Source organism: Choloepus didactylus, chromosome 20, assembly GCF_015220235.1.
Source record: "Choloepus didactylus isolate mChoDid1 chromosome 20, mChoDid1.pri, whole genome shotgun sequence".
In the NCBI taxonomy this organism is placed as follows: domain Eukaryota; kingdom Metazoa; phylum Chordata; class Mammalia; order Pilosa; family Megalonychidae; genus Choloepus; species Choloepus didactylus.
Window position 1 is genome coordinate 22,014,366 of NC_051326.1, and position 23,297 is coordinate 22,037,662.

The following is a 23,297-nucleotide window of genomic DNA, read 5'->3' on the forward strand; positions in this document are numbered from 1 at the left end:
GATGGCTATTTCAGCTTTGGAGCATTGATTCCCTTCCAGGATGATACAAATATTCTTCCCAGAAATTCCTACAATAACTTCCTGGCTTTCAAACCATTGCCCAAGAGAGAAGTTTGTGTAGACTTTATAATAGGTCGACTTGTGGTAAAATTTAATATACCAACAAAAATTATACAAATATTAAAGATTATGGTACAAGTCAAGTGACAATAATCAAAATACTGATGCTGTATGGAGTAGCACAAACACAATGGTTAAAGATTATGGCTTTACGGTAAGAGAGAAGTGGGTTAAAATCTCGATTCTGCTGTATGGTCATGAAAATGTTTGCTTAACCTTCCCGGGCCCTGGTCCATATGAAGATAGGAATATCTACCTCACAGAATTGTTCCAAAGATGTTTAGTTCAGTGCCAAGCTCAATGAATTGAGCTGCTATTATTTACGATTATTTTGATAATTTTTATTCTCCTTTGATCCATTTTACCTCATCATTCAATAGCTAAAGACCTATGGATTATGTTTGGCTTCTTTATCAGTAACTAGGGCTATATATAATCAGTGCATCAAATCAAGTCAGGAACAGGGTCAAAAGGCAGAGGAAACTACCCAAGCTACTCAATTACCTGGGGAATCTGCCTCTCTAGGATGCCAATATGAGCTCACAGCAAAGAGGGTATCATAAAGCTAAGCTTTAAGAAGCACAAGAGAGGAGGGTATCCCATGATCACAATTACTCTTGCCTTCAGACCATCTTGTCATGTATTTAATGGCAGAGAGGGGTTCTCTGTGAACCTGTCTCTGTCATGTGTGAGCAATACATGGCCCTGTTGGAGAAACTTAAGGTTAAAACTCTGGTTTATACTCAGAGTGTCTCAGATTTAATCAGACTGCTCCAAATGAAGTGGTATTGCTGCTTCACTGTTGTTGTTTTGTTGTTGTTTTTTAAAGTCAGGGATGCAAGATCACTTAAAATACAACATATATACAAATATTTGGATATTATGGGAGACTCTCTAAATCCTAATTTCACTTCCCAAAAGATTTTAGAGCTTGTGATCTTTCCTTTTTTGTTTGCTCCAACTGTCCTATTCTCACAAGCTTCAGTATTTGGGATTTTTAAAAAACTGTTTAGAAATCTTTAATAATAATCTAGCACAGAATAATAAGTAGGCATGAACAAAATTAAGGATACAGTTTTATTATTTAGAAAAGATAAGATCTCTAAATATTTCAAAAGCCAACTCAAGTTTTAAAGAACCCAAAAGTAAAACAGCCCAAACTCTCTTAAGCAGGTACATGGAATAGTTAAGTTTGTAAATTTCAAGAATTTAAATCGAATACTACTCAAGTGAAATTTCACTGATAGTTTTTTTTTAATTCTTAGTGTAACGAATGAAGACAAAATTCTTCTAAAGAAAAAGCACTCCCTTTTCATTCTGCCCATGTGTCAGGTTTCTAATTTTAAACAACAGCTTTTGGACAGGTTACAGAAAAGAAAATCAAATCCAACTGGGATAAAGTGGCTGCCAAATCATGCTGCTATTATGGATTTTAAAAAGCCCCCAGTTTCCTCAAATGTAAAAAGATAAACTGGACTAAAAGATTCTCAAAGTCTCTTCTAGTCCTAGAGTTCTGTGAAGCTAAAAACAGAAGGCAAAAGGTCTCTCAAAACATACCTTGAGTATTCTTGTGGATATGGGGAGGAGTACCAGGTATGAATTTCATACTTCCCAAACTCAATGACAGAGGGACAGCGGACTTGTGGATCAGGGGGACCAGTCACTCCAACTTTCTGTGCAGTCAAGAAATACATCACAAAAGTTAGCTAAATTAAATACAATGATACAAATACCACCACCCCTCCAAAAATCTGAACCTAAATGCTTTTTTCTCAGGATTCTACAGAAGAACCAAAAAGCCAAGAACAAGCTAACAAGTTTTGAAGTAAGCTGTATTATTCTTTAAATAGAGCACCCAAATGAAGAACAAAAAAGCTAGTAAATCTCAGAACCAAATGCAGTTGGTGTCACTGCATTTTCCATATTTAAATAACACTACAAATATTTTCTTCAACTAAATTCGCTCCCTTATTGACTTAAAAGAGAAACAGCTGGCATTTGGGGAGATAAAATGAAAGACAGTTTTTAAAAACGGGAGAAAGGCTGCTGTATGCTTGCCAAGAACATACATATACTGCCTTAACTGGCAACAATGGAAACGACCTACTGAACATGTTGTGTAAGAAAAGAATGTTTCTGGTTTAGGAGAGTAGATATTTTAAAACAATATAAAAAGAGTATTACAAAACAAGTATTGAAAGAGTCTTCAATTCATTTCACACCACCCCTAACATTCCTTTCATTAGTAGTTCTGCACAGATTTGACAAAACGAAACAAAAAAACAACCCCCCTTTGTTAAACATTTTATCCCTTTTTTTAAACCTTGTGCTAATAATTAAAACAATCCCTATGCCCCTCATCCCTGCAATAATCTGAACTACTTTATCCAAGAAAAATGATACCTTTTAAAGCCTTTAAGACTAGCTTTGACTTCTACTCCAACAATTCAAATATAAGTCATTGCTAAAAACAAAATGAGATTTAAAAATTTTAAATTCAAGAGCAATTTGATTTGCTCTCCAATCAATATAGCAACACATTCATACATAAGTACATATATACTAACATATATATATATGCATGGGTGCTCTATAAATATTAACTGAATTAAGAAAAAGACAGCTAAATCAGACTAATCAAATACAAGTATTAATATATTTTTATCAAAAACAACTGAAACCATCCTTCAATTTTATGCTTAAAAGACTGCTGAGAGACACCCAGGGGAGTGAATCTCCCTGGCAACGTGGAATATGACTCCCGGGGAGGAATGTAGACCTGGCATCGTGGGACAGAGAACATCTTCTTGACCAAAAGGGGGATGTGAAAGGAAATGAAATAAGCTTCAGTAGCAGAGAGATTCCAAAAGGAGCCGAGAGGTCACTCTGGTGGGCACTCTTAACGCACACTTCAGACAACCCTTTTTAGGTTCTAAAGAATTGGGGTAGCTGGTGGTGGATACCTGAAACTATCAAACTACAACCCAGAACCCATGAATCTCGAAGACAGTTGTATAAAAATGTAGCTTATGAGGGGTGACAATGGGATTGGGAAAGCCATAAGGACCACACTCCACTTTGCCTAGTTTATGGATGGATGAGTAGAAAGATAGGGGAAGGAAACAAACAGACAAAGGTACCCAGTGTTCTTTTTCACTTCAATTGCTCTTTTTCACTCTAAGTATTATTTTTGTTATTTTTGTGTGTGTGCTAATGAAGGTGTCAGGGATTGATTTAGGTGATGAATGTACAACTATGTAATGGTACTGTGAACAACTGAAAGTACGATTTGTTTTGTATGACTGCGTGGTATGTGAATATATCTCAATAAAATGAAGATTAAAAAAAAAAAAAAAGACTGCTGAGAGATGATACAAAGTTCCTTGTTAAAGTCAACACAGATACACACACACACCTTACAGCAAAACTAGAAAGATCAATAAAAAGATTCACTGTTTTTATATAAATTCATTTAAGAATGAAGCCTCTTCACACAACTCACTTGAGAACTCTCGGTCTTTCTAACGGTTCCCTTACATAAAAGGCCAAGGGATTTATCTCAGGTTTCATACTGGAATACAGCCAGGTAAAACCTCAACCTCTTCCTTAGATATTTTGGGGAAAAAAAGCAAACATCTTCTATTAGTTGGATAAATTATATTGTGATACCAAGGAGTACTGGGGCTCCTCTAAATGCAAAACCATGAAGAAATACACAATACAGGGTTAAAATATGGTATCTTCATTTCTCAAAACCAAAACAGATCTTTGTAAAAAGGTTGTAAAGAGACCATTCTTTAAACTACGTTCCTAAAAGAACTATTCTAATCCATAAAGTAATATCATTTTATCTATCCACGTAGATCAAAGTAACCAGAACAGCAGTACAAGAAAATACCAGATATCAGAAATCAAATCTAACTTCCTGAGGTAAGGTTAAAATAGAAAGCACAAAAGTTGAAAACATGCACCTGCTGTGGCACTGTCTGTTGTTTGAGAGCATTCCCATCACCTGTCCGTTGCTCTTCCAGGTGGATACCCGATGTGAAAGTGGATATCCAGTTCCAGTATAACTGTTTGCACATCACCGCAATCAAGAGTGTATAAAACTAGACTCACAGCAGATATCCCCACTGCCTACACCTACCCTCACCCTTTTGCACAGTGAAATGCTCTGGCACATGCGCTTATCTACCTCTCCCCTCCACCACCTTCAACTCCCTTGTGCAAGCCTCATGGGCATGCATGTTTCCGTTTCCTAAGGTTTAGAAGTTAACAAGGCTCTACACAGTGAGGAAACAACAGCTGCACCTAAACTACCTGTTAACCCAGCTCTTGCCAAAAACAAACTGTCACATCTGAATTACAAGGTCAGCTTTGCTAGATCATTTTATTTTTAAATGTAATGCAACTTTCCAAAGCTGATACCTAATATAATTAAGAGCACAAAAGACATTTTTTAAAAAATTTTAACTCAAGTTCTGCCGCTTAAACCCTCCTTCTAATTTAAATATGCCAAATGCTTTAAATGATGGCATATTCCAAGTTAGAATTGACCTTTTAATGTAAGATAGATAGGGGGACACTAAATGGGCTAGCAATTGGGCTAAACCAAAAGAAAACTTTAAATTTGCCTATTTCTAGATAATGACACCTTTATTAATAGTGGTTTACGAGAAAAGAAATTATTACTCTTCTATAAAAATTCAACTTCCATTAAATGACTTATTTAATTCCAATTTCCAATATACAGAAACCACTCCTACAGTACCTCCACCCCTGGATCTGGTGAAAACACTGGAATGACAAATGATTCAGATACCACCTTGATCCCTTTTCCCTTTCCCTCCCTGAGCTAGTCACCCCCCTCCCCCACCTTCCTTTTCCATTCCCCACACAGAATGGCATTTTGAGATGGGAATGGAGGGTAAGATGTTCCCTTACTATTAATGAGAATGGAAAATGTAAAGAAGAGCTGTCTTTCTGGTATTTAAACATTTTCCTGTAGAAACACATAATAAAAAGTGATTCTGTTCATTTGGGATTAAAAGTTAACTGATGAAAGAGGTATGTAAGAATGAGTTCACATACTCCAAAATGGAGAGAGGAGAGTAAGGAAGAAGGAGAATCCACAGCACTGTGGAGAACCTACTACACCAGACTCTTCCTCATATTGGTTATCTCATTTAATGTTCACAATCATCCTTCAATGTAGAAAACATTTTGCCCACTTTACAGATGAGAAAATAAAGCTCAGAGAGGTTAAGTAGTAGAAATTCGGGGAAGAATATCAAGAGTGAAGCATCAAGACAGAAAAGAACAAAATGGGTAGAAGTGAGAAGGAAAATACAGGTGGCCTTGAACTAACAAATGTTCTGACTTGGTGTGTAAGGTTTTCTGAACTGGAAGTTAGTTTTCTAAAGAAATAAAGCTACAAATCCACAAACTCATTTCCATAACCCTTGGAATAGAATATGTTTTGGAACTCTGGATTTTTCTGATATTAGAAAATTATTCTAGCAAACATACATATATCAAATTAACAGCCCGAGCAGGAACTGTGGCAGCACTCCACAATCAGACTCGTACTAATTCGATAGCAAAAAATAAGAATATTTATATTAACTGGCATTAAGTAAAGAATATAAATAGTATGAAGTCAGTTCAAATCATGTTTTGCCAACAAGTGAGTTTAGGTAAGGTGAGGTCTTGCTGAAAAATAAGTTATAATTTTTTTTCAGTTTTCCGATCTCTTTGAATTTCAGACTTGTGTATAAAGGACGGTGGACTTGTATAAAGATTGATACCCAGCAGAGCCACACAAGCCCATGTGACCACTGATGTTTTCCTTTTTCTTGAAACTTTAATACCCTGAGCTTTTCTGAGAAGGAGCTGTCTAATCTCCTTTGCTAGTTCTTTTACCAAAAAATATTAGTAAAACCTAAAATTCTGTTCTTGGCCCTCTTATCTTTTCTCTTCATAGGACCCCTGATCCAGCAATCCTCCCAGCTTTCACTTTCCTCATACCCCCACTTCCCCCTACACAGCTTAGGTTTCAAGGTCTTTCATTGTAACCCCATCTTTACATATATTCTTAACTTCCATCCTTCTCTCCTGAGTCGGCAAATTCCAAACCCTGGGTAAATTCAGTTCTCTACACATGTCAAGCTATCACCCTCACATCTAAACATAGTTGGAGAAAAACAAGGAACCATGGTGACTAGTCTCACTATATAATTTATAACCACTAAACTCAAATGGGCCCTGATGCTTCCCTATTTACTCTCTCCCATTCTCCCAGAACATTATTTCATACATTCCCCTCTGTCCTCAAGCTCCCAACACCTCTTACACATTTTCACTTTCACCTGACGCCTTGTGCTTCCTACTGCACTACAAAACTAGCAGAAAACAAAGAGAATTTCCACAACTTTCCACAGCCATCTGTGCCCATAAACCCTGCCTTCCTTTAATACCATGGATAAACTGTGCTCCAAGTTAAGGTCAATGCCTAGATTTATGCATGAGATTACAGTCTCTTTTACCTACTCAAAGACACAGTTCAAGCAATTGTCTTACCTCTTTCACATCACTTTTCCCCTCCGCTAGCTCATTTTCACCAGCACATAAATGTTATTTCTCCCATATTTAAAAAAAAAAATGGAGATAGGATGACATCAAGATGGAGAAGTGAGATGCACCAGGGTCCTGTCCTCCCATAGAGGTTTCAAAGAGCAAACAAGAACAAACGTAACTATCCCTGAAGTTTCAGAAAACAGTTAAAGAGTTGCAGTAAGATGGTGAGTGCCAAATCAAGAAAAAGGCAACTTGAAACAGTAGCTTCTTGTAAAGCCCTTGCTGGCTCTCTCCCCACCTCCTTCTCAGCTCTATGTGGAGCTGGCCTGCACTCCCAGCGCAAGTACCTGGTCCCAGTTCTGTAGGGAGTAGAGTAACCCTTGTGTACTCATTAGGTACACATATGTTTATACCACTCTGTCTGGCAGCAGCCTAAAGTACTGAAACAGGACACTTGTCACAGGCCCACCATCTCAGAACTTGCTCTTTGCATACAGGTGGCTCACAGAGCTCTCCTACAGAACACTGTAGAAGAGTCAAATCACTGTTGCTTTTGGCAAAGTACTGGCATTATGGGACATGTAGTGCCTGAGACAATGAGGAAACTTTGTCTCCTAGGGGAAAGGAGACATTAAGATCCATGTAAATGGGAGAATTCCAAGGCCCATGTGTGCATTATCAGGACAAGTTACACACACAGAAAAGACTGGGGAGGAGTCTAGGCTTTCACCTCAGGCTGTTTTCTAAATTCGTTGGTAGGACTGCTAAGATCTGAAAGAGAGCACTCGCAAAGGCCAATCTAAAAACACTGGGAAGAAATAGATACCTAAATATCTAACTTCCAGAGATAACACATCAAAATATCAAAATTTCCAGGTTGCAACAAAAGATTACAAAGCATACAAAGAAATAAATGATAACCCATTCAAAAGAGCAGGATAAAGCATTAGAAATAATCAATGAGGAAGATTAGACCTTAGACATACCAGACAAAGACTTTAAAAAAATAATGGTCCTAGTTGGAAGCAATGTAGTTATTTTAGGTTACTTGTTTTTCTTAATCCTTTGCTTTGTTATGGTTTGTTAATTTTCTTGGGGTATGGTAGGAACATGTTAGAAGCAATGTAGTTATTTTAGGCTACTTGTTTTTCTTACTCCTTTGTTTTGTTTGAAATGGGTTTTTTTAAATAAAGTTTTTTAAAAAATAGTAAAAAAAAAAACAATTAATGGTCCTAAATATGCTCAAAGAGGTAAAGTAAAACACCAAAAAGAACTGAAGGAAATCAGTAAAATGACAGATGAACACAAAGAGAATAAAGAGATAGAAATTATGAAAAGAAACCAAAAAGCTGAAGAACAAAAAATTCTCTAGAGAGGTTCAATAGCAGATTGGAGCTAGCAGAAGAGAAAATCAGTGAAATTGAAGATAAGACAATTGAAATTACTCAGTCTGAGAAAGAAAAAAAAAGAAAGAAGAAAAGTGAACAGAGTCTGAGAGACCTGACCATCAAGCAAACTAATATATACACTGTGGGGGTTGAGAAGAAGAGAGAAATATAATGGCAGAAAACTTCCCAAATTTAATGAAAGATATGAATATACACATCCAACAAACTGGATGAATTTCAAACAGGATAAACTAAAAAAGGCCTATGCTGAGACAAATAATCTAACTGTCCAATACCCAAAAGATAAAGAGAATTCTGAAAGCAGCAAGAAACAAGCAATTCATCATTTACAAGGAAGCCTCAATAATATTAAACGTTGATTTCTCATTAGAAACCATGGAGGCAAGTGGGCAGTGGGATGACATATTTAAAGTAATGAAAGCAAAAATTTGCCAACCAAGAATTCTACATTCAACAAAACTATCTTTCAAAAATTAAGGAGAGATTAAGATATTCCCACAAACAAAAGCGAGGGAGTTTTTCACCACCATACTGGCCCTACAGAAAAAGCTATGGGGAGTTCTACAGGTTGAAAGAAAAGGACATTTGACGATACATTTAGTTGCATGAAGAAATAAATATCTCTGGTAAAGGTAATGACATGGGTAATTATAAATGCCTAAACTATTGTATTTTTGATTTCTAACTTCACTTTATAGTTTCTGCAGGATCTAAAATGCAAATGAATAAAAAGTAATGATGATAAAATGGTTTCAGGTTTATAATGCACAAATACGTAACTTTTGAAAGGAACTAAAGGGAAAACACAGCTTATGTATGCTATTGAAGTTAAGTTGGTATCAAAGCTAACAAGATTTTTGTAGATTAGGATGTTTAATTTAAGCCACATGGTAACTACAAGAAAAGATCAAAAAAATATGTATAGAAGGAAATAAAAAGGGATTCTAAAGGGTTCATGACAGAAGATCAACTAAATAAAAAAAAAAAGACAGTAATGAAAAACTGAAGGACAAAAAAAGGCTTAAAACTTACAAAAAACAAATAGCAAAATGGCAGAATTAAGTCCTGCATTATCAGTAGTTACTTTAAACGTATATGGATGAATTCTCCAGTTCAAAGGCAGAAATTGGCAGGCTGGATGAAGAAATAAGACCCAACTACATGCTGTCTACAAGAGACTTGCCTTAAATTCAAAGACACAAGTGGGATGAAAGTGAAAGGAAGGAAAAATTATTTCATGCTCTCAAAGGAAAGCAGGGATGGCTATGCTAATAAGAGAAAATAGACTTTAAGTCAAAAACTGTCACATGGGACAAACAAGGGCACTACACACTGACTAAAGGGTCAATTCATTAAGAGATATAACAATTATAAACATATATGCACTGTGATGGTTAATTCTGTGTAAAATCTTGGCGAGGTTATGGTGTCCAATGATTTGGTCAAACAAGCTCTGGGCTGATTGTTACTGCGAGGGTATTTCATAGGATTTGCACCTACAGTCACTTGACTGTATCTATAGCTTACTACATCGAAAATCAACAAAGGAGACTACCCTCAGTAATAAGAGGTGTTTTCTTACCCAGTCAGTTGGAGGTCTTAAAGTCATAACAGAGGATTTCAGAAGTCAGAAAGAATTTACTTCTCTATTTCAGTCAGTCAGCTTCTTTTAGTGAATTCAACTTCATCTTCATCAGAGTTTCTATCTCACAGCCCACCCAATGGAATTCATCTGCCAATCCCCACAATCATGTGACTCAATTCATACAAAATACCTCTTCATATTTACACATATATTCATCTATCCAATTGAATCTGTTACTCTGGAGCACCCTGACTAACGTATGTACCAAACAATAAAGCCCCAAGATAGATGAAGCAAACATTAACAGATTTGAAGGGAGAAATAGACGGTTCTAAATTAGTAGTTGAAGACTTCAATACACCATTTTAAATAATGGATAGAACATCTAGATAAAAGATCCATAAGGAAATAGAGGACTTTAACAATACTCTAAAACAACTAGTGGACGTACATAGAAAACTTCATCCGACAACAGTAGAATACACTTTTCTCAAGTGTACATGGATCATTCGCTAGGACAGATCACATATTAGATTTCAAAACAAGTCTCACTAAATTTTAAAAAAATATTTGGAAAGTAAACAATACACTCTTAAACAATACATCAAAAAAAAAAAAAAGAAAAGAAAAGAAAAGAAAAATCACAAGAGCAATTAGGAAATATCTTGAGACAAATGAAAATGAGATCATAACATACTAAAACTTAGAGGATGCAGCAGACAGGGCTCAAAGGGAAATGTATAGCTCTATATACTTACACTGAAAAAAAGGAAGAACTCAGATCAGTAACCTAACCTCACACCTGGAAGAAAAAGAGCAAACTAAACCCAAAGCTAGCAGAAGGAGGGTGTTGGGGATTGAATCATGTACCCCACAAAAGGTATGTTCAGTTCCCAAAGTCTAGGCCTGTGGGTATGAACCCATTGGGAAACAGGACCTCTGGAGATATTATTGGCTAAAGTGTGTCCAAATGAATGCAGGTGGGCCCTAATCCAATAGAGCTAAATCCCTTATAAGGACTGTGTGACAGAAAAAACAAGGAACAAGGATTGCCTGCAGACAGCCCCAAAATGCCAGTCTTCGGGAAGAAAGCACCATCTTGGTGACACCTCAATTTTGGATTTCTAGCCTCAAAATTGTGAACCAATAAATTCCTATTATTTATGACAACCTATTGTAAGGTATCTGTTTTAGCAGCTGGGAAACTAAGCCAGTTTTTGGTAATGGAAAATGAAGTGCTGCTGTGACAAATACTTAAAAATGTGGAAATGGCTTTGTAAATGGGTATCGGATAGAGGCTGGAAGATCAGTGAGGTGTATGACAGAAAAGACACAGATTGCTTTGAAGAGAAATGCGGAATTAAAGGTACCTCTGATAAGGTATTAGATGAGACTAATAGGAAAAATCTTCCTTGGAGCTGTGGGCTTGGCAAAGAATGGTTCACTGTATTTTAATTTGTAGAACTCAAATTTTATTAGCAAATTCTCTAACTTATTAGACTTTGCTACGAAATGGTATATTTTTTCCATATATTTTTGTGAAAATGTTTTCGTAACTGCACAATAAAGTCCAGTTGCAATTTTTTTTTTAAAAAAGGAAATGATGAATGTGTTACTGGAAATTGGAGAAAGATGACCTTTGTTATAAAGTGGTAGAGAAGTTGGCAAAGTTGTGTTCTGATGTGGGATGGAAGGCAGAACTTGAAAGCAATGAACTTGGAAATTTAGCTAAGGAGATTTCCAAACTAAGTGTAGAAGGTGCAGTCTGATTTCTCCTTGCATTTAATAGTAAAATGTGAGAGGAAAGGCGTGAGCTGAGAATTGAACTGTTAAGCACTAAGAAACCAGCAACTGATGATTTGGAAAATTCTAAAGCCTATTCAGATAGTGTGCTCTGAGAAAGGGTTAGAAGCAGCTCTATCAGAAAACACCCTGAGGATGTAACCGAACAACCCTTTGTTAAAGAAGGTGTGGCTGAACACCAACAGAGCCAGCCATTTCAGTGGAAGTCAGAATTGGAAATGCAATTATCCAGGAAGGAACTGTAAAAAGTTCTTTTGTGTGATAATTGCGCACAAACCCAAAAAGGCTTTTGCAAAATTTGTATGATCAGAACAACTGCTAGCCTGGACTGAAAAGGACCAAGAAAGGAGGAACTGAAGGAAGAGTTACTTGAAGGGCAGAAACATGGAAATAAAAATCTGATCTGAAAAGATCGCCTAGGGGCAAGAGAGGGAACCCACCTACGGGTGTGGAAAGGCAGGGGGGTGGGGAGGAGAGTCCACCCTGTACTTGGAGGAGGCAAACTTTGTGCTCCATTGTTTAGGGAGAGTTAGCCGCCACCCCAGTGCTTGGAGATGGTGAAGCCTATGCCCCTGTATTCAAGGAGAGTGTGGCAGCTATCCCTTTAGCCAGAGACAGTGGGGCCTTCACCCAAGTGTTCAAGGAGAGCATGGCTGCTGCTAAAGTGCTTGGAAGAAGTGGAGGCTGCTGCTTCATGAGGTCCAGAAGACAAAACATAGATCTGTAGATGATTCGCAGACCTTAAAATCTAACGGAGTTTCCCTGTGGGTTTTGGGTTTGTTTGGGACCCGTGACACCTGTTTTCCTTCCAATTTCTCCCTTCTGGAATGGGAATCTTTATCCTATGCCTCTCCCACCACTGTATATTAGAAGTAGATAACCTGCTTTCTAGGTTTCATAGGTCGATCAGATAAGAAGAATTTTGTCTCAGGCCAGACCATACCCATAACTGATTTTGTAAGACTTTGTACTTAGTATTGTACTTAGTGGCTCAAGGCTTCTGGGATGTTGTGATGAAATAAATGTATTTTTGCATGTGGGAAGAATATGTCTTTTTGGAGAACAAAGGGCAGACTGCTAGAGACTGAATAATACCCCACCTCCAAGGCATGTTTAGGTCCCATAGGACCAGATGGCGTCACTGATGAATTTCATCAAGCATTCAAAGAAGAATGATCACTAATCCTTATCAAACCTTCCAAAAAATTGAAGAGGAAGGAAGAGCAGGATTCCTAATTCATTCTATGAGGCCATTATCACCTTAATACCAATGCCAGAGATATCACAACAAAAGAAAATTACCAATTTCCCTGATAAATAAAGATGCAAAAATCCTCAACAAAATATTAGCAACCCAAATCCAAATGCAGATTAAAAGGAAAAGGATTATATACCATTATCAAGCAGGATTTAGCCCAGAAATGCAAGGGTAGTTCAACATAAAGAAAATCAATCAAAGTAATACACCACATTGACAAAATGAAAAAAAAAAAACAAACAAACCCCCAAAAGACCCACACATATCAACTAAGAAGGAAAAGGTATTCGAAAAAAGCCAGCACCTTTCTTCATAAAAGCACTCATAAAAGCAGTAATAGAAGGGAACTTTTCAACATGATAAAGAGTAGAACATGAAAACCCACAGCTAACATCATAGTCAATGGTGCAAGACTGAAAGCTTTCCTCTTAAGACCAGGAACAAGACAATGACGCCCACTACCAGCACTGCTATTCAATATTGTACTGGAAGTGCAAGCTAGAGCACTTAGGCAAGAAAAAGAAATAAAAGGCATCTGAATTGGAAAGGAAGAAATAAAACTCTCCCCATTTGCAGATGGCATGATCCTGTATAGAGAAAACCCCAAAGAATCTACAAGAAAGCTACCAGAGCTAATAATGAATTTAGCAAAGTGGCAGGGTACAAGATCAGTATGCAAAAGTCAGTAGTGTTTCTACATACCTGCAAGAAACCATCTGAAAAGGAAATTAAGAAAACCATAGCATTTACAATAGCAACAAAGAGTCAGATATCCCAGAATAAACTTAACCAAGGACATAAAGGACTTGTAAGCAGAAAACTACAAAACATTACTCAAAGAAATTTTAAAAGAGACCTAAATAAATTGAAAGACATTCCATGCTTATGGACTGGAAGAATTAGTATCATTAAGATACCAATGGTGAGACATGCAATTAGGTGAATGAAACTTGAGACATTATCTTGAGTGAAATAAGCCAGAAACGAAAGTACAAATATTCTAAGGCCTCACTAATATAAACTAACTATAATGAGCAAACACTGAGAATTGAATCCGAGAGCATAAACTATCAGGGGATAGAATGTAGGCAGAGATTGGGTAACAGATGATTAAGGAGTACAAAATGTTCAATAAGGCTATTGTAAAGGTTCCCAGATTGTAAGCTCTTCCAGCAGTCACATCTATTCCTGATTTTAACTATTATTTCTAAATTCTGAGATGCTGAGCTCTTTCTGTAAAACCCAATAGTTCCCTGGAACTTTGGGTATCTGTGTAACACTTCAGACTCAGAGTTAGAGTTCTGCAGCTGTGAAAGTCAGTATTACTCCATACAGCAACTGTTAAAGAAACTGAAAAAGAGATCAGACTTCAGTTAGTGAAATAAATGAAACTGACTTGTTTAGGACTAAGGGAAATCAGAATACAGGGTAATGGATGACACTGACTGTAGTTCAAAACTTTAACTTCTGTTTAAGATCAAAGAAAGAGATATTTATTTGGTACAAAATTTATATTTTCTGTAGGACACTATCTAATTTAATCTGTATGTCAGTTTATTTAAACAACGTAATTACATGGAACCTAAGGTAGGGAATGAGATCTTGTTATTCTATACAGGTTAATGTAATATTAACGTAATACCCTGATACACCCCAGAGTATTTGGGGCAGAAAATAAAAAATAATTTGCAAAGTCTTCTTGAGGGACTGGGGGAAAATGTGGAAATATTAAACTTCCCCACCTAAGGAATTCCTGATATTCTCACAAGAATTAGGGACTCCCAATTTAATAAGTCAAGCTGCTGATCTTGGGGCCATCCCTTATGAAACTTATTCCTGCAAAGGAAAGCTAAGCCTGCTTATAATTATGCCTAGGAGTCACCCCCAGAGAATCTCTTGTTGCTCAGATGTGGCCTCTCTCTCAGCCAATTCCACAAATAAACTCACTACCCTCCTCTCCACATGGGATATAACTCCCAGGGATGAGCCTGGTCCTGGCATCATGGGATTGAGAATGCTTTCTTAACTAAAAGAGGGAAAATAAATGAAACAAAATAAAGTTTCAGTGCCGAAGAGATTTCAAACAGAGTTGAGAGGTTATTCTTATGCATTATATAGATATTCCTTTTTAGTTTCTAGTGTATTAGAATAGCTAGAAGGAAATAACTGAATCTGTTAAACAGTAATCTGGTAAACTTGATCTTGATGATAACTGTATAACTATTTAACTTTTATCATGGGACCATGTGATAGTGAAAATCTGGCGACTGACACTCCCTTTAACCATTGTACAGGCAGATGAGTAACACAATAATGACAAAAAATATATAAATAATAGGGGTTCTATTATATTTCTTTTTTATTTTAATATATTTTTCTTTATTTTGGAGTAATGAAAATGTCTGAAAACTGATTGTGGCTGATGAATGCACAACCATATGATGATACTGTGAGCCATTGATTGTATACTTTGGATGGATTATATGGTGTATGAGCATATTGCAATTAAATTGCATTAAAAAAAAAAAAAAAATCACAGGGAAGGCCAGGAACACCAAACAGCCAAAATCATCATGAAAAAGAAGAACTAAGTTGAAGTACCTACACTTCCTTATTTCAAAACTTATTACAAAAGCTATAGTAATCAAAACAGTGTAGTACTGGCAAGAAAAGAGACATGGATGAATGGAATGGAATTGAGAATGCAGAAATAAACCCACACATCTATGGTCAAGTGATTTTTGACAAGAGTGTCAAGTACATTCAATACGGAAAGAACAGTTTCTGTAACAAATGGTGCCAGGAAAACTGGACAGCCACACACAAAAGAATGAAAGCGGACTCTTACCTCACACCATATACAAAAATTAACTCAAAATGGATCAATGACCTAAATATAAGAGCTAAAACAATGGCCAAAATCTAAGTGCTAAAACTATAAACCTATTAGAAGAAAACATAGGAAAACACCTTCAGGACCCAGTATTAGGGAATGGATTCTCAGATTTTACAATAAAAGCATGAGAAACAAAAGCAGATACAGAAAAAAGGGACTTCATCAAAATTGAAAACTTTTGTGTATCAAAGGATATTCTCAAGAAAGTGAAAAGACAACAACAGAATGGGAGAAAATACTTGGAAACCATGTATCTGATAAGGGCTTACTATCTAGAGTACATAAATAACCGCTACAACTCACCAACAAAAAGACAAACAAACCAATTAAAATGGGTGAAGGACTTGGACAGATATTTCCTCAAAGATATACAAATGACCAATAAACACATGAAAATACGCTTAACATTATTAGCCATTAGGGAAATGCAAATCAAAACCACAATGAGATACCACCTCACACCCATCAGAATGTCTATCATTAAAAAATAGAAAATAAAAAGTGCTGCCAAGAATGCAGAGGCACAGGAACACTTGTACACTGTTGGTGGGAATGTAAAATGGTGCAGTGTGCCAGTTTGGATGTATAATGTCCCCCAAAATGCCATTATCTTTGATGCAATCTTGTTGGGGGTCGACGTATTAGTGTTGATTGGGTTGGAACATTTTGACTGGATGTTTCCATGGAGATATGATCCACCCAACTTGGTGATGACTTTGATAGGATAATTTCCATGAAGGTGTTACCTGACCCATTCAGGGTGGGTCTGAATTAAATCACTGGAGCCATATAAATGAGCTGAAAAACAGAAGGAGCAAGAGCAATTGAGAGTGACGTTTTGGACGAGCTGCAGCTGAGAGAAACATTTTGAAGATGGCCGTTAGAAGCTGACACTGACGTTTTGGAGAACGCCATTTTAAAACACAAACCGGGAGCAAGCAGACGCCAGCCACGTGCCTTCCCAGATAACAGAGGTTTTCCGGAAGCCACTGGCCGTACTCCAGTGAAGGTTCCTGATTGTCAATGCCTTATCTTGGACACTTTACAGCCTTAAGACTGTAACTGTGTAACCAAATAAACCCCCATTATAAAAGCCAATCCATTTCTGGTATTTTGCATAATGGCCAAACCAGAACATGCAGCCACTGTGCAAACAGTTTGACGGTTCCTCAGAAAATTGAAAATAGAATTATCATGACTGGACAATTCCACTTCTAGGGCTATACCCCAAAGAACTGAAGGCAGAGACTAGAACAGATCATTGTACACCAGTGTTCATGGCAGTATCAGTCACGTTAGCCAAAAGGTGGAAGCAACCCAAGTGCCTATCAACAGATGCATATTATTACACTGGCATATTATTCAGCCCTAAAAAGAAATGAAGTTCTGATACATGCTACAACATGGATGAACCCTGAAGGCAATATGCTTTGTGAAATTGGACAAACAATGTATGATTCCACTTATATGAAATAGCCAAAATATGCAAATTCATGGAGACAGAAAATACAAACTTCTTAGCATAAAACACAGGATCTTCTTTATCTAGTCTATACCTTTTTCCAACTTCATGTCTTACTTAAACTCTAGCTAAATAAACTAGCTGCAGTTCCAAGAGTTCGATGACCTCCTCACAACCAAACTGTTCTCTCCATTTGAAATGCCTTCCTCTTCTTATGCAATAATAAATTCTTACTCATTCTTTCAACATCTTGCTCTCATGTCACCTCCTCTATGAAGACTCCCCATACATCTCTAGTCAGATGTTCCCTGTTTGTCCCCATAACATCTCTGGAGTCAGACTGCTTTGGTTCAAATACTAAGTACCTCTTTGTTGCTCAGATGTGGCCCTCTGTCTCTAGGCAAGCCAACTTGGCAGTTGAACTCACTGCCCTCTCCCCTACATGGGACATGACTCCCAGGGGTGTAAATCTCTCTGGCAATGCAGGATATGACTCCTGAGGATGAATCTGGACCAAACATCGTGGGATTGAGAACATCTTCTTGACCAAAAAGGGGATGCAAAATGAAACAAAATAAAGTTTCAGTGGCTGAGAGATTTCAAATGGAGTCGAGAGGTCACTCCGCTGGGCACTCTTATGCACCATTTTAGGTTTTAATGTATTGGAATAGCTATAAATACCTGAAACTATTAAACTGCAACCCAGTAGCCTTGACTCTTGAAGACGATTGTATAGCAACGTAGCTGACAAGGGGTGACAGTGTGATTGTGAAGGCCTTGTGGATCATACTCCTTTTATCCAGTGTATGGATGGATGAGTAAAAAATGGGGACAAAAACTATATGAAAAACAGGGTGGGAGGGAGTGGGGGTGACTTGGGTGTTCTTTTTTCACTTGTATTTTTTATTCTTATTTTTACTTTTCCGGTATAAGGGAAATGTTCAAAAAAAGAGACTGGGGTGATGAATGCACAACTATGTGGTGGTCCTATGAACAGCTGAACGTACACCACAGATGACTGCATGATATATGGATATATCTCAATAAAACAGGATTTAAAAAATACTGACTCTAATAGTTAATAACTATATAATCCTGGTTAATCATTCTAAAGTTTCAATTTCTTCATCTGTAAAATGAGGGCCAATAATAACATGTTTACATTAAATGTGACAAATGGATATACAGTGCTTAACACAGTAGCTGGCACATGGTAAAAAGGGACCTATTACTAACCACATGGCTTTAATTATTTGTTTATATATGTCTCCTTAACTAGACAATGGGCTACTGGAGATCAGAGCACACTTTCTATTTATCTTTGTATTCCTAGCACCTGTCACTAAAATAGAAGCTCACATTTATCTAGTGTTCACTACATGCATGAAATACTGCTCCAAGGGCTTTTCAAAAGTCAACTCATTTCATTCTTTCAACAAGCCTATTAAGTATATTAAGTACCTTGTTTGACCAACAGTCACTTAGCAGTAGGATCTGAACCCATGCAGGCTGTTTCTAGTACCTACACTCTTTTAGTAATTTTAATAAATATTAATAAAGTTGTGCCCAGTGGAGTGACCTCTCGACTCCATTTGAAATCTCTCAGCCACTGAAACTTTATTTTGTTTCATTTTGCATAAATGAACCCAAAATAAATTGAAGTAACCTTTAATATGTGACTTATAACAAATGGGTAAATTGCCTTCAGACACTAACAGCAAGCAGCTCTCCATCCCTAAGTTCAACAGTATTACCTAGGAAAAAAATCACTCCAGCAAAAACAAAGTCATAGCATAGTCATAGGCATACCTTAAAATCCTGGCAAGCCAAGACTAATGCCTTCTTACTAGCTTTCAAAACCCTTCAAAATCCAATTTATTATTATTTACCATTCCTCAACGTATGTTCCATTCTGCTTTCTCTCTCAAACTAAACTACAGAAGTCCTGGCTTTGCATGGTGCCATGTTAACTGAAATTCATGCATATCAGAACTAAGATCAAATCTCAGTTATCACAGAAGCATGTAAAGTGAGGACATGGTTCTGATATGCATGTGTTTCCATTAATGTGGTGCTGTGCAAGTGAGGCTGCCTATATCCTAGCACAGTTATGGATAGGTACTGTTTTCTACATCATCTCCACAGCAGCTTGCACACAGCTCTCAAATATTTGTTGACTTGATGGGTCAATAATCATACTATATCCTGTAGTTACAGTAGTCATTTCTTCCTATTCTAAGCTGAACTAATGCTGTTTTTCCTACTGGAAAGCTCTCATTCTGTCCATTTGCCTAAATCCTAACCATCCCTTAGGCCTGCTTCTTCTGTGATCATCGCAGAGCACACCAATTCTTACTAATCTTAGTACATTGTGAGCATATAAAACAATCTGCATCATGTAATATAGCAATGAATTACATTAATTAGTACTCTATGCCACTGTTTGCTGTGAATTTTCCTATGTACATTTCCCTAGGTATATTCAGCATATGACTAATGAATACTAACGCTCCGCTCTGCTGATGGATCTTTTAAGAGAAATCATTTCTTCTAAGTCCATAAGACCACTGTTGAAATAGAATTCCAGAACAAAAGCTTATACTAATTTCTTTTGCTTCTATTTTTCTTTTCAGAAGTGGCTCATTTTTATGGAAGTCTACATTGTATAGTTAGCGAATGATCACTAAATACCAGGCAAACTATATACCTATTTTTCCTACCGCTTGCAAAAACAAAACAAAACAAACACAAAAAAGCAAATCAAAACCAATTAATGGCTAACCCTTTTTGATAAAAATCTTGTTAAACATTTCAAGATTTCTCCACTAAAATAGAAAATATACCATACAAAGTTTAATTACTCAAGACAATCACTGCACAAATATTGTCTCAGACAGCACTAACTGTGGAATGTGTTTTTTAAGTAAGTTTCCTACTTGACTGTAAGCTCAAAGAACACAGAAACTATGTTATATAGCCCCTGCACCTAAAATAGTTCCTAAACATAGTAGGTACTCAATTAATAATGGATGGCTAGTTGGATGGATTCCAATATTAACTCTTTTAACTCACTGGTACAGGTGTAAGACTACCTAAGACCTGATAATAGAATCTTCTGTTTTCTGAAACAAAGGCTGTAATAGCTTTACCAAGCCATATCTATGCCTGAAAAATGACTTTCTGAATCTTTCTGAATCTTTTTATTATCCAAACATTCTCTAATCTAACCAACAGTAATTTTCCCAATTGGCTTCACCCTTTCTCTATTACATTAAGTCAGAGGACCAGGGAATCATCTTTGATTATCTCTTGCTCCCTCAATCTACATATCAGATCAATCACCAAGTTCTGCTGATTCCATCTCCAAAATATATTCTAAATCCATTTACTTCTCTCCCATTTCTACTGCCACCTCTCTAGTGACCATCATCTTCTCTCATCTGGATCACTGGAAAAGTCTCTAAATTGGTTTCCTTGATTCTACTCTTGGCCTAATTCTAATCCACACTTCACGTAGTTGCCAAAAAAAGATTTTTTTTAATGCAAATCTGATCTGATATTTTCTGCTAAAAACCATTCAGTGGCTTCCCATTGCAATTATGATAAAAACCCAAATCCTAACTTCTGGCCCAGCCTAGCTGTGCAGCTTCATCTCACGTAACTCTCCTACTCATTGTGCTCTAGCCACACTGCCTTTCTTTCAGTTCCTCAAATTTACCAAGTTCTTTCATGTCTCAAGATGTATACACAGGCAGTCCCTCTATGTCTGGAATAGACTTTTGTCTAGCTACTTGTCTTGCTGACTTTATACTCTTTTATAACCTCTCATAATCTCTCATTCTTATTTTACTCATACCACTATCAGGTTGTAATTACAGACTTATGTGTATGACTGTCTACTGTCTGTCCCACTCATGAGACTGAACGCTTCATGGGGCAGAGTCTGTGTCTTTTTTGTTCACCCTATAGCTCTAGAACTATGCTACATATACAGATCTACTAAATGAATAAATCTCATGGAGAAAACATCAACATCATCAAATTTCAGTGCATTGCAAATAAAAATAAGCATAAATTAGACTTTCAATATCTAGCTGTTTATTTCATTCGTGCCAAATACATACACAGACACTCAAGGGTTTAATAAAATGTTGGAGAAAATCAATCAGCAGATTAATGTCAACAAAAATTTATATTGTCTCCATTGGGGTCTTAGCATGGCTTAGCACATTTTGTAACTCTCCCTAGTTAGTTTCTCTTCACACTCCAACTCCAGGTCCCATTCCTCCCAGCAGAAAAATTTCATTCAAACATGTTTTCATTCAACAAATATCAATTAAGCACTTACTACATACATTCCAAGCACCTGGTAAACAACAGTGAACATAAAGAAGGTCTCTGTTCTCAAGGAACTTACATTCTAGAAATAAATATTTATAGTACTCAAGCAGTGGTAGGTACCATGTAGAAAAAGCAAGCAAATGAGATAAAGAGTGATACTGTGGGGGTGAAGTATGCTATTTTAATTTGGGTAGTCGAGGAAGGACTCTAATAAGGTGACAAACAGAAAACTAAATGGAGTGAGGATTGAGCAAACTAGATATGTAAACTAGAATAATTGCAATCCCAGAAGAGGGAACATTAAGTACAAACACTCCAAGACAGGAGTATGCTTGGTGTGTACAAAGAAGAGGTCTATGACGGGAGCAGAGTGAACAAGGGCGAGAGTGGGAGAAAAATAGCAAAAAAAAAAAAAAAAAAAAAGGGTGGAAAGAGCAAGATCATATATGAGCTTAGAGATAAGGATAAGGACTGGTTTTAAAAATTCTAAGCAAGACTGAAAGACACTGAAGGTTTTCTGAGCAGAGAGTGTGTTATGAAACAAATTACATTTGAAAGTAATCATTCTGGTCACTGTGTGAAGAATATAGACTAGGGATTGGAGTGAGGGACAAAAGCAGAAGCAATGAAATTAGTCTGGGGAATATTGTAATAGTACAAGCAGGAGATGAGAGTGGCCTGTTCTAAGGTAGTAAAGGAGAAAGTGGTTAAGAAGCAGTCATATTCTGGATATATTTTGAGAGTAGAGCCATTAGGATTTGATGGTAAATTGAACGTGGACTAGGAGAAAAAGAAAATCAAGGATGAACCCTCCTTGGGCCTAAGCAAGTAAAAGGATAGAACTGCTACTTATTCCCATTCTTTACTTAAAGGAACCACCAGGGCTCCTCAGTGAAATTACTGAATCAAGGGCTAGAATTAGAGCCTAAAACATCATGCTGTGAACAAAAGTAAATTATTAATGATGGAGACATCAAAAGAACACAGAAGCCAGCCTGAAGAGTCTCCCCTGGACAAATCTAGAACAATTTGAACATCAAAATAAGTACTGATAGCAACGAATAATAACCCATAAAATAAGAATCTATGAGTAGAGGCAAAAATGAATGAATAAATAAACGGGGAGAAGGGAAAGTTCTTCCTCACAGGAGAATGCCAACTAAAAAATATAGAACAAATGATGGAATTAGAAAATCATCTATCTGGCCACCAACAAAGTAACTATTTCATTCAAGAATCATCATTGGATCCTAAAACTAGAGGAGAAAAGTTTGATGGATACGTATGTTATCTCAAAGTATGGCCCTACAAGATACCAAACTACAGAAAAATAATAACTTTACAGAGGAGAAAACTGGTAGAATACCACCTTAACAAAGTAATCAAAGTTAATATCACCTATAATGAGATAAATAATATTAAGTGCTTTCCGATATGATGCATGAGGACACATCATGTCTATGGTATTACTACCAAAAATGCATCACCTGAATCTAATCATGATGAATCATAAAACAAGCTCAAAGTGATGTACACTGTACAAAACAAATGGCCCATATACTTCAAAAATAGTCGTGAAAGACTAAGAACTGCTCCAAATAAAAGAAAACTAAAGAGTAAATGAAACACATGATCCTGGACTGTACAGCAGACCAGGAAATTTTTTGTTCTTTTGCTATAAAGGGTATCATTGGTACAAGGTGAAATTTGAATAAAATCTGTCAATTAGATAATTGCTATCTAATTATTAGAAAGTAAGTTCGTGTTAAATTCTTGATTTGATGATTATACTGTGGTTATGTAAGACAATTTCCTTGCTTTTCTAAAATACACACAAATATTTAGGG

General features: G+C 36.7%; 1 protein-coding gene across 2 annotated transcripts in view; it reads right to left on the reverse strand.

The window, feature by feature from the left end:
• Nucleotides 1–23,297, reverse strand: part of KAT6A (lysine acetyltransferase 6A) — a 155,756-nt gene that overhangs the window by 19,616 nt on the left and 112,843 nt on the right. For both annotated transcript variants that reach the window (XM_037812517.1, XM_037812516.1), the window contains exon 10: nucleotides 1,678–1,793. In XM_037812517.1, coding sequence (XP_037668445.1) covers nucleotides 1,678–1,793 — 116 coding nt within the window. The remainder of the gene's footprint in view (nucleotides 1–1,677; nucleotides 1,794–23,297) is intronic.